The 12,658-nt window shown below is 40.8% G+C and overlaps 1 protein-coding gene across 1 annotated transcript in view; it reads left to right on the top strand.

Annotated features, from left to right (window-relative positions):
• si:ch211-186j3.6 (neural-cadherin) overlaps positions 1 to 12,658 on the top strand; it is a 689,510-nt gene that overhangs the window by 333,395 nt on the left and 343,457 nt on the right. The window contains exon 12 of the mRNA XM_057844439.1: positions 2,888 to 3,055. Coding sequence (XP_057700422.1) covers positions 2,888 to 3,055 — 168 coding nt within the window. The remainder of the gene's footprint in view (positions 1 to 2,887; positions 3,056 to 12,658) is intronic.

Here is a 12,658-nt window from a genome sequence, read left to right as displayed (position 1 = left end):
TAACTTGACTCGACATGACCTCGAGTCTGATCTCAACAAAACCTTATGACTCGACTCGACATGACCTCAAGACTCGACCGTACATAACCTCAAGACTAAACTCGACAACATTTTGACTTGACACGACTAGTCTGTACAATCTTATGACTCGACTTGACATAACTTCTTGACTTGACTCGTCATGAACTCGAGACTCAACTTGATGTAACCTGATGACTAAACATGACTCGACATAACCTCCTGACTTGACTCGACTCGATGTGACCTCGAGACTCTACTTGATATAACCTTATAAATCAGCTTGACTCCACATAATTTCGTGACTCGACTCGACAACCTTTTAACTTGACACCACTCGTCTTCATAACCATGTAACTTGACTGGACATGACCTCGAGACTGATCTCAACATAACCTTATGACTCGACATGACCTCAAGACTCGGCTGTACATAACCTCAAGACTAAACTTGACAACATTTTGACTTGACACGACTAGTCTGTACAATGTTATGACTCGACTTGACATAACTTCTTGACTTAACTCATCATGAACTCGAGACTCAACTCGATATAACCTTACGACTCAACTTGAGTCGACATAACCTCTTGACTCCATGGTGTCATCAAGCACCTGAACTAGGGCTGTCAAAATTATCGCGTTAACGGGCGGTAATTATTTTTTCTAATTAATCACGTTAAAATATGTGACGCAATTAACGCACATGCCCCACTCAAACATTGAAATGACAGCACAGTGAAATGTGTACTTGTTGTGTTTTTCGGAATTTTGTCGCCCTCTGCTGGCGCTTGGGTGCAACTGATTTTATAGGCTTCAGCCCCCATGAGCATTGTGTAAGTAATTATTGGCATCAACAATGGTGGGCTACTAGTTTATTTTTTGATTGAAAATTTTACAAATTTCATTAAAACAAAAACATTAAGTGGGGTTTTAATATAAAATTTCTATAACTTGTACTAACATTTATCTTTTAAGAACTACAAGTCTTTCTATCCATGTATCGCTTTAACAGAATGTTAATAATGGTAATGCCATCTTGTTGATTTATTGTTATAATGAACAAATACAGTACTTATGTACCATATGTTGAATGTATATATCCATCTTGTGTCTCATCTTTCCATTCCAACAATAATTTACAGAAAAATATGGCATATTTTATAGATGGTTTGAATTGCGATTAATTACGATTAATTAATCTTTAAGCTGTAATTAACTCAATTAAAAATTATAATCGTTTGACACCCCTAACCTGAACACATATCTTAAGGCTTCCCTGAAACAGGTTTGAGGTCAGTACATTTTTTTTCCCATGGAGGAGGAGCCTGTCTCGTAAAAAATGTCATTTCCTGTTCCCACTAGGGTAATGGGGAATATTTCAATGCAGTTGTGTTCAGGCTGGGATACCTCACATACATGCCAGATATGAAAAAGATTGAACGTTGTACGAGGGAGTTATTAGTCATTGTCTGAATTTGGTGTTTTACCTAAAAAATGACCGACTTTGGCACCCCGCCCAGGTCAGGCCCGTGATTGAAAACTCAAATTTTTGAGAACTTAATATTGTCAGGAATACGCGGGCAAGCAGGTGGTGTGGACCCAATTGCAGGGAAACAAAAAGCAGCAAGGCAGGTGGTGGTGAACTCAAAAAACGTTTTAATAACAACTAACCAAAAGCACAAAGTACAACCAAAAGGACTGGGGATCAAAAAGGCAATGTTCAAACCAAAACTTACTTAAACAGAGGGACTGGTACACGAGGGGTTGGACAGGACTTGAAATTGACGTTGACATAGACGCAACAAGAAGTGAAAAGAAACTGGGAGCTTATATACACACAGAGACGAGGGTTAACGACACAACGAGGAATAGGTGAGCACAGTAGGATGCAGGTTGGAGGATACACTAGGAGGCAAAACAGGTGAAATCAATGGGCAATCACAGGGACAAGTCACACTAGGAGAAAACCAACACAAAACCTAGCAAATATCTCATATGTCTCATGAACATTCTCACCAATTCTGAGGAGGATCCAACTAACACTTGAGGCACCAAGGTCTCAAATGTGCAACTTGTTAATCGATAAAAATTTCAAATTCGATCCAAAATACCCGATTTCCTGTTGCGTTTGGAATATGGGTGCAAGAGCAGTTTTGCACAATGTATTGACACCCCAAATTTCATCGCTCTACGTTGAAAAAACGTAAACGGAGAGGCCTTTTTCAAAAATTCAAGGGGGCACCACTGAGCCATTTGGTTACATTTTTTCGTAACGTTGCAAAATAACCGAAATTTACACGAAGCCACACGAATGTGCAAATTTTGGTGATTTTTCGAGCATGTTCAGACCTCCAAATTGGCCATTTTCGTTTGCGAGGAGAGGAAATAATAATAGAAATCCTTTGCATTACAATAGGGCTCTTGCACACTTTGTGCTCGGGCCCTAATTATATCTTTATTTCTCAATTTTATTATATTATTTTTTCATATATTTATTTTCAAGATCACAGTCACTGCCATTAAAGTCGCTAGATGTTTAATCCATTTCTATTGGGATGAATGACGAAGCTCAAGTGGTTATTAAATTGAAGGGTTCCCGTTTTTTCTTTCCTGTGACTACGACAAATATATTTCTAGGGGATCTATGTGACTTTTTGGATGAGTTTGAGTGCGTGTGCTTGTATTTTGCTCTTAAAAACTCCAGTACACAAAGAGCTCTGATGTTCCATCATCTTCTAAATAGCAAAGTGCACTAGATGCTTTTTTTTAATGCCACTTTGCCAATCAGCCCTCGCTTATTACTGACTCACTCACATTGCTCTAAAACATTTTTTTGAATTGTATTTATTATTGTTTTGTAACCTCAGAGGACCTACATCACCCGGGAGATCGTGGCCACGGACGGTGGCAACCGGAGCAGCTCGGTGGAACTGGCGGTCACCATCACTAACGTGAAAAACCAGCCGCCGCAGTGGGGCAAGGACAGTTACGGCGTGGTCATACCCGAGAACACCGTGCGGGACACGCCCATTGTGGTAAGTTCTCTACGGAGGACCTACCAGTAACTAAAAGACACAGTATCGTACAGTGGGGCAAATAAGTATTTAGTCAACCACTAATTGTGCAAGTTCTCCCACTTGAAAATATTAGAGAGGCCTGTAATTGTCAACATGGGTAAACCTCAACCATGAGAGACAAAAAATCACATTGTTTGATTTTTAAAGAATTATTTGCAAATCATAGTGGAAAATTAGTATTTGGTCAATACCAAAAGTTCATCTCAATACTTTGTTATGTACCCTTTGTTGGCAATAACGGAGGCCAAATGTTTTCTGTAACTTCACAAGCTTTTCACACACTGTTGCTGGTATTTTGGCCCTTTCCTCCATGCAGATCTCCTCTAGAGCAGTGATGGTTTGGGGCTGTCGTTGGGCAACACGGACTTTCTATGGGGTTGAGATCTGGAGACTGGCAAGGCCACTCCAGGACCTTGAAATGCTTCTTAGGAAGCCACTCATTTTCGCCCTGGCTGTGTGTTTGGGATCATATTCATGCTGAAAGACCCAGCCACCTCTCATCTTCAATTCCCTTGCTGATGGAAGGATATTTTCACTCAAAATCTCTCGATATATGGTCACATTCCTTCTTTCCTTTACACGGATCAGTTGTCCTGGTCCCAAAACAGCCCCAAAGCATGATGTTCCCACCCCCATGCTTCACAGTAGGTATGGTGTTCTTCGGATGCAATTCAATATTCTTTCTCCTCCAAACACGAGAACCTGTGTTTCAACCAAACAGTCCCATTATGGTTTCATCTGACCATAACACATTCTCCCAGTCCTCTTCTGGATCATTCAAATGCTCTCTAGCAAACCGCAGACGGGCCTGGATTAGGCCTGAATGATATTGGAAAAAACTATTGTTGCGATTTTTTTTTAGGTTTGCAATATATTGCGATATTATATTGCGATATTAAAAAAAAAAAGATCTTTTTTAAAGAAATTTTCACTAAATGACTTGAATAGCTGTTTGGAAATACTTTACATAACACACCGTGACCACAGTGTATTCATATAATACCGTTTAATTTGTGAATGATGAAGATTTCTGTATGAAGGTATCCAGGAAGTCATGTCTACACAAAATAGATCATTTATTGAATACAATATTTTACACTTCAACAGCAGCAAATACATTAAATGATAAATAAAAGAGCAGGTGCATTAGTCCCCAAGTTTTTGACAAAATATAACAATAAATAAAAACTTCTGTAAAATAACAACAAAGTTGTCAACATATTTGAACAAAAATATTAAATATGACAAATAAAAGAGTTGTTCACAAACTATAACAATAAATAAAAACCTCAGTAAAACAACAAAGTTGTCAACATATTTGAACAAAAATATTAAATATGACAAAAGAGTTCACAAACTATAACAATACATAAAAACCTCAGTTAAACAACAAAGTTGTCAACATATTTGAACTTAAATATTAAATCTGACTAATAAAAGTGCAAGTGCATTAGTCCCCTGAGTTGTTTACACAAAATATAACAATATAAAACTGCAAAACCGCAACAAAGTTGTAAAAATATTTCAACAAAAATATTAAGTATCAAAACTTTATGTGCAGCTGTACTATATATAGTTATTTGAAAAATACGGTTTACAATAAATTTAAATATAAAAGAAACAAACTCAATTGAACTTGTAAATAATTGAACTGAATAACTGCAAATAACTGTGATGAATAACAGAACCATTTTAACTCCCAAATTTCTTGCCTTCCTGATAGCTGTCACATGAATAAAAAGAAGAAAAGACATTCCTTCAGCTGTGTTATGTATTTGTCTGCATATCGTCCACCTTCCTTGCTCAGCAATTCTCAACTGGGTCTCATAGGTTTTTGGCCAAGACTATTAGTTTATCCACTATAGCAGGCTTGAGACAAGAACGTTGGCACGTAACAATGTTCCCACCTGTGCTAAAAAGCCTCTGATGGGGAGCTCGTAGCAGGAATGCATAGATACCTGCGTTTTAAATGGTCCCACATGTTTGACCGATTACTTCTTGTTGAGGCAACCATGGCGAGGCACTGTCGACAGGGCTGTTTTTTGTCCCTTATAGTCTTGTTCTTGCCAAAATATTTCCAAAACTCCTTTTGGATACAGTCTTCCTTGCTCCTCCAACGTGTTGATTGCTTGCTTTCACTTTGAGAACGGGCCCTCCTCTCTCCGCTCTGCTGTTCGGCCCCTCCTCCCTCCACTCCGCTGTTGCAGGGGGAGGGGGAGGAGCCGATGACTTGCTGGAGGGGAAGAGAAGCTGTGCGCTTTTTTCCCCTCTCCTTCCTCAAAACAAACGTTTGTGGATTAAAAAAAATGAAATTAAAAAACTATCGCACGTCCTTGCGATGGGACTATTGCACATGCAAACGATATATCGTTCAGGCCTAGCCTGGATGTATACTGGCTTTAGCAGGGGGACACGTCTGGCAGTGCAGGATTTGAGTCCCTGGCGGTGTATTGTGTTACTGATAGTAGCCTTTGTTACTGTGGTCCCAGCTCTCTGTAGGTCATTCATTAGGTCCCCCCATGTGGTTCTGGGATTTTTGCTCAGCGTTCTTGTCATCATTTTGACGCCACGGGATGAGATCTTGCATGGAGCCGCAGATCCAGGGAGATTATCAGTGTCTTCCATTTTCTAATAATTGCTCCCACAGTATAGTTCTTTACACCAAGCATATTACCAATTGCAGATTCAATTGTCTTCCCAGCCTGGTTCAGGTCTACAATTTTGTCTCTGCTGTCCTTCGACAGCTCTTTGGTCTTGGCCATAGTGGAGTTTGGACTGTGACTGAGATTGTGGACAGATGTCTTTTATACCGATAATGAGTTAAAGCAGGTGCCATTAATACGCACCACCCGAACTCGTGAACCCCCACCCCCCACCCCGTAAGGGTATGAGATTCTCCCCCAGTTGAGGCTCCCAGCAGTTAAAGAAGATTGTTTATTGAAGTTATCTGGTGAGATTCCCTCCTAACTATGGAACTCAAGCGCGTACTATGATGCAAAACAAGTTATCTCGTGAGATTCCCTCCTAACTATGGGACTCAAGCACGTACTATAGTGCAAAACAAGTTATCTCGTGAGATTCCCTCCTAACTATGGGACCCAAGGTGAAAAACAATAGAAGTTGTTACAATCTAGGTCACAGAAGCAATCATGCATCACAAAGGCATGATGTGCTAATGTTAAGGCATCACATAATAGTTTCCCCCATCACAAAGTAACAATTTATTTGCACATGGCTGGACTGTTGGGCTGGGAGATGGCACTGTTGTGGCCGTCTCGGCTGTCTTGGTGGACGGGGCGGGCTTTTCCCTCGTCACCGCCATCAAGATGGATTTTTTTTTTAGTCTTTCTTTTGTGGTGACCACTGCCTCGTGGCGGAGTTCGCCCCAGGGAAACTTGTGTGGGGAATGTTGTGTTCCTGGGGGCAAACTGGTTTGGCCGTGTGCGTTTCTGGCTGAGTCGTGGGACACTGGAGGGTGTGTGGAACGCGAGCAGCGGAGAGCGGCGGCGTGGGCTCTGCTTGGTGAGCAGCACGGATTCAACGGCATCATTCACTGCACTGGTGGTCCCAGTCGTTCTGCTCGGTCGCCCAGTGCTTGGCATCCCGGGCGTCCTCCGGGTTGTTCTGCTCGGTCGTCCGCTGCCTGGCATCCCGGACGTCCTCCCAGTCATCCTGCTCAGACTTCCCACGCCTGGCGTCCTGGACGTCCATTCGGTCGTCTTCCGCCAGCGCCCCAGCCATGCTGCCCGGCTGTTCGTTCCGTTGAGTCGGGTTGCGGGTGTTAGTAAATGCGCTTCTGCCCTCCAGTGGCCAGTTTTATTGCTTTAAAATGGATTTTCAGTATTGTGCTTTGGAGCTAAGTTGCATCAAAACCTAGAGATGTCTCTTGTGAAAAAAAAAATGTAAAAAACATATAAATACATCTTTGGGACACTGAAACAGAAATACAATGTATTTATACATTTTTAGGAGCAAATGAGTTAAGGGCAAAAAACAACACTGCCAAGATAAGAAAACAAATCTTACCATGTGTTTCAAAACAAGCAAGCCTGGAGAGGACATTTATCAGTCGGGGGAAGGAGATGGCAGCATGTCAAATGAGTGACACATCCAAACACTGCATACAATGCAAGCAAACTACACATACAAAAAGAAAATTTCATATATTTTGAACATACAGTGGGGGGGAACAAGTATTTGATACACTGCCGATTTTGCTGGTTTTCCCACTTGCAAAGCATGTAGAGGTCTGTAATTTGTATCATAAGTTCTCTTCAACTGTGAGGGTCGGAATCTAATACAAAAAAAACAACAGAAAATCACATTGTATGATTTTTAAATCATAAATTTGCATTTAATAGCATGAAATAAGTATTTGATACATCACAAAAATCGAACTTAAAATTTGGTACAGAAACCTTTGTTTGGTATTACAGATACCAAACGTTTCCTGTAGTCCTTGACAAGGTTTGCACACACTGCAGCAGGGATTTTGGCCCACTCCGCCATGCAGATCTTCTCTAGAGCCTTCAGGTTTCGGGGCTGCTGCCAGGAAACACGGACTTTCAGCTCCCTCGATAGATTTTCTATCGGGTTCAGATCTGGTGACTGGCTAGGCCACTCCAGGACCTTAAGATGCTTCTTACGGAGCCACTTTTTAGTTGCCTTGGCTATGTGCTTTGGGTCGTTGTCATACTGGAAGACCCAGCCACGACCCATCTTCAGGGCTCTCACTTAAGGAAGGAGGTTGTCAGCCAAGATCTGGCGATACATAGCCCTATCCATCCTCGCCTCAATACGGTGCAGTCGTCCTGTACCCTTGGCAGAGACACAGCCCCAAAAAATAAGTTTCCTTGCGTGCGCTGTAGGATTTTAATCCATGACGGCGTAATGTGTTTCCCATGGTTTTCTTCGAGACTGCTGTTCCAGCTCTCTTCAGGTCATTGACCAGGTCCTGCCGTGTAGTTCTGGGCTGATCCCTCACTTTCCACATGGTCAGTGATGCCCCACGAGGTGAGATCTTGCATGGAGCCCCAGAACGAGGCAGATTGACCGTCAACTTGAACTTCTTCCTTTGTTTAATACTCGCTCCAACAGTTGTTACCTTCTCACCAAGCTATTTTCCTGTAGCCCATCCCAGCCTTGTGCAGGTCTATTATTTTATCCGTGATGTCCTTACACAGCTCTTTGGTCTTGGCCATTGTGGAGAGGTTGGAGTTTGTTTGTTTGAGCATGTGAACAGGTGTCTTTTATACAGGTAACAAGTCCAAACAGGTGCAGTTACTTCCGGTAATGAGTGGAGAACAGGAGAGTTTCTTAAAAAAGAACTAAGAGCCGAAATATTTACTAGGTGGTAATGTATCAAATACGTATTTCATGCAGTTAAATACAAATTTATTATTTACAAATTATACAATGTGATTTTGTGTTTTTTTGTATTAGATTCCGTCCCTCACAGTTGAAGAGAACTTATGATACAAATTACAGACCTCTACATGCTTTGCAAGTGGGAAAACCAGCAAAATCGGCAGTGTATCAAATACTTGTTCTCCCCACTGTATGACGGAAACTACGGCGCATTTTCGTCTCGTTGTCCTCATGTCAAACGAAAACTAGCATTCATATCGTTATGTTTTCGTCTACCAATACACATTTTTTAGCTCATCACGTCATTGTCAGGCAAAAATAATTCGTCAACAAAATATTTTTCTTGGTGGCAGGGCTACAAGTCGAAATTAATTGGACGTCTCACGCTGTCAACGGGAGTCGACGCGTTCAACGAGTTCCCAAAAAAGGGTTAAACTCGGGTTCCTAATTGTATTGTCATATAACCATCTCATTCTTCTCTGATCTGAATGATACATTCATCTTTATGAGCGCCAAATGCATAATTTAACATTTGTATTAAAATGTATGAAATGGCTCATGAATTATTCTAGCAAAGAAGAAAAATCAGCCCCCGACACTATTTATTCCGATCGACGACAAACTGCTTGAAAGAGTCGAGCAGAACGAGAGACTCAAAATGTCGGGGGAGGGAAAAAAATGTGGACAGGAAGTTAGCCATTTTGGTATTCGGGGTTGATATTAGTGCTGCAACGATGTATTCAAATTATATTTTGTTGCCTCGAGTATACGTTTAGTTAAAGTGGTGTTGTAATGTTTTATTTTGAAAGTGTTTACATTTAGTTTATTGATTAGGGTGGATACATTGCCCTCTGGTCTGCCTCATTTCACATGGCTGAATCCAACTGCTCCCTGTTAAGACCATTGTAAGCTAAGTCTTTCTTTGGGCTAATGTTTTTTAATGCATTCGTAATTTAGTTTATTTAGCAGGTTTTTGTGGGAATATGAGTCTGAACCATTTGTTAAGAGCATTGGGGGAAAAAAAACGTTAGCATTTTATAGCATTTAAGCTAGCTGACTTTTGCCATGTAAGTTAGCCAATTGTTCTTTTGTTGTACATAGATCCTCATTTATTTATTTTTAATACCGTTTGAGGCTTAGCTCAGGTATTTTAATTTTTCCTTTTCCTTTTCCGATTACTGGATCATTAGAACTAACTGGTTCATCGATTAATCGACTACTAAAAAAATCGATAGCTGCAGCCCTAGTTGATATTAAGACTATTTACAGTGGTATAAAAACGTATCTGAACCTTTTGGAATTTCTCACATTTCTGCATATAATCACTATCAAATGTGATCTGATCTTTGTCAAAATCACACAGATGAAAATACAGTGTCTGCTTGAACTAAAACCACCCGAACATTTATAGGTTTTCATATTTTAATGAGGATAGTGTCAGGGAGTGTGGGCGGGCAAGGTGGACCCAAGCGCAGGAAAATTGAGGCGAAGCAGATAACGGTGCAAAAATGATTTAATTAAAGCCAACTAAAAACAAACTACAAAACAAAGGCTGTGGTAATCAAAAGATAGCACTGAGGCAAACAAAACTATCACTAACAAAAGACTGCTTTTCAAAAACTTACACGGAACACGAGGGCTTGGAATAATGCTGACCAGACCATGGATGTGGACATTGACATTGACATTGATGATGACGCAACAAGGACTGAAAAGAAACTGGGAGCTTATATACACACGCAGACAAAGGGTAAAGAGACAATGAGGAACAGATGGGTGACACAGGTGGACGCAGATTGGAGGATACACAAGGAGCGGTACACCAGGTGAAATCAATGGCAATTACAAGGACGCACTAGGAGGGAATCAACACAAAACCTAACAGATAGCATGCAAACAATGACAGAAGGGGGCAAAATAAGTAAGTAAGTAAGGAGAGTTAAAGAGCAATTGGGTGGGGGGGGGGGCACAAAATATTAAATGTGATGGCTCACTTACTTATTTTCCCAATTTTGTCATCTGTGTGATTTTGAAAAAGATCAGATCACATTTGTCGGGGAGGAAAAAAAAGTCAGCCATTTTGGTCTTCGGAGTGGATTTTAAGACTCTTTACAGTGGTATGAAAAGGTAACGTTTGGGAATTTCTCACATTTCTGCATTAAATCATCATGAAATGTGATCTGATTTTTGTCAAAATCACACAGATGAAAATACAGTGTCTGGTTTAACTAAAACCACCCATACAGTCATAGGTTTTCATATTTTAATGAGGATAGTATGCAAAAAATGACAAAATTGGGAAAATGAGTGAGCCATCACATTTAATATTTTCTGCCCCCCAATTGGTCTTTAGGGCTCACTTACTTATTTTTCCCCCTTCTGTCATTGTTTGCATGCTATCCCCATTAAAATATGAAAACCTATAAATGTTTGGGTGGTTTTAGTTAAAGCAGACACTGTATTTTCATCTGTGCGATTTTGAAAAAGATCAGATCACATTTGTCTTCAGACAGCTTTTTTGACCGAGCCATGATGCACATCAGACAATGCTTCTCATCAACACATTTCTTACCAGGTGTGTATTTTATAGTGGACAGGGCAGCTTTAAACCACTCATCAGTGTTTGGGCACACAACTGACTTAAAATGTTTCGTAAAAAGTGGTTTCAATTGCTCTTTAAGTCTCCTTAGGCAGAGGGTTCACTGACTTATTTTTCCCACTTCTGTCGTTGTTTGCATGCTATCTTCATTACAATATGAAAACCTATGAATGTTTGGGTGGTTTTTGTTAGGGCAGACACTGTTTTTTCATCTGTGTGATTTTGAAAAAAGATCAGATCACATTTGATGGTGATTTTATGCAGAAACGTGAGGAATTCCAAAAGGTTCAGATACTTTTTCATATCACTGTAGGTATTTTTCTTTGCAATACTGGGTCACTCAGGGTCACTTTCTGTTGATTTTGAGGCATCTCAGGTCACTTCCCGTCGATATTGGGTCACTTCTTGGTGATTTTCTTGTCTTTCTGTGATGATGACTTCCTTAAAATAAATTATAAAGAATAAATTAAAATCTGTTATCCTTGAATCCTCAAATTTGTGTAATAAAAAGAAAGCTCGCGAGGATGGAAAGAGCCTTCGCCTGCTCTGTATTCATTCAACAGTAATCACATAGTAGCCATGCAAGGGAATGGACCTCCTTGCCCATTAGCACTTTAAAGTTCAATTGAAAAAAAGCATTTATTCATCCACGATGTCATATGGGAACCTTGAATTGTTTAAATAAAGAAAAATCAATGATAACGGGTTCAAACGGTTAACGAGCGAGCAAATAAACCTGTAAACAATGACGTGTTTACCACACGAGGGATTGCGCTTTTAGCAACCTCATGTTAAAAAATGTATTTTTAGCTGTGTGCAGATGTTCGCTAATCGCTATCGTTCATTATTCATTCCTCACTCCCGCTTATGACTTCTGGACTAATCACGAGTGTTTTCCCAGCGTCTCTCCAAAGCAATTAAAAGCATTAAAGCCGCTGATTGATATTTGCGCACGAGGATGGAAACAAAGCGGCCGCCGAGGGTCCTTCACGTTCAGCCAAACCTCCAAATCGCAGCCTACGGTCGACCCGACGACTATAAAAAGCGGCGTTAGCGCTAATGTCCCCACTATGGAAACGGGAGCGTTTTACGCTTTTAATCAGGCAGATTTGCCAGCTGGCTTCTCGCTATTTACCGAGTTTTTTAGATAAGAGTTTGAAGATGGGTTAAGTGATAAGTTATGTATCGTGTCGGACCGGTATCGGTACCAAAACGGAGCGAAAATGACCTCATCGGTACCGAGAAGTGCTAGGAAATACAGCGTCAATATTTAATATTCGAGATTTCGCTGGTGACCTACCCAAGGGCGGAGCTTATGGTGGTGCTGGGGATGCGTGCGCATCCATGCCCGGGCCTCCAAGTGGCCAAGTTTGTGCGCGTAAAAGGGGGCGTGGTTAGGCGAGGGGGAGAGTCAAAAACAGAAGTAAGATAATGCATGTGGCTATCATATAGTATAGTGGGAAATTTGAATGTTGCATCCCATTAAAAATGAATGGGAAAGTTTTGGCAAATTTCTGGGATCCATGCATCCATGCCTGGGCCTCCAGGTGGCCAAGTTTGTGGGTGTAAAAGGGGGCGTGGTTAGGTGAGGGGGA

This window comes from Corythoichthys intestinalis, chromosome 1 (assembly GCF_030265065.1).
Source record: "Corythoichthys intestinalis isolate RoL2023-P3 chromosome 1, ASM3026506v1, whole genome shotgun sequence".
Taxonomy (NCBI): Eukaryota; Metazoa; Chordata; class Actinopteri; order Syngnathiformes; family Syngnathidae; genus Corythoichthys; species Corythoichthys intestinalis.
Note: the sequence above shows the minus strand (reverse complement) of the source record. Positions and strands in the feature narration are given on the sequence as shown.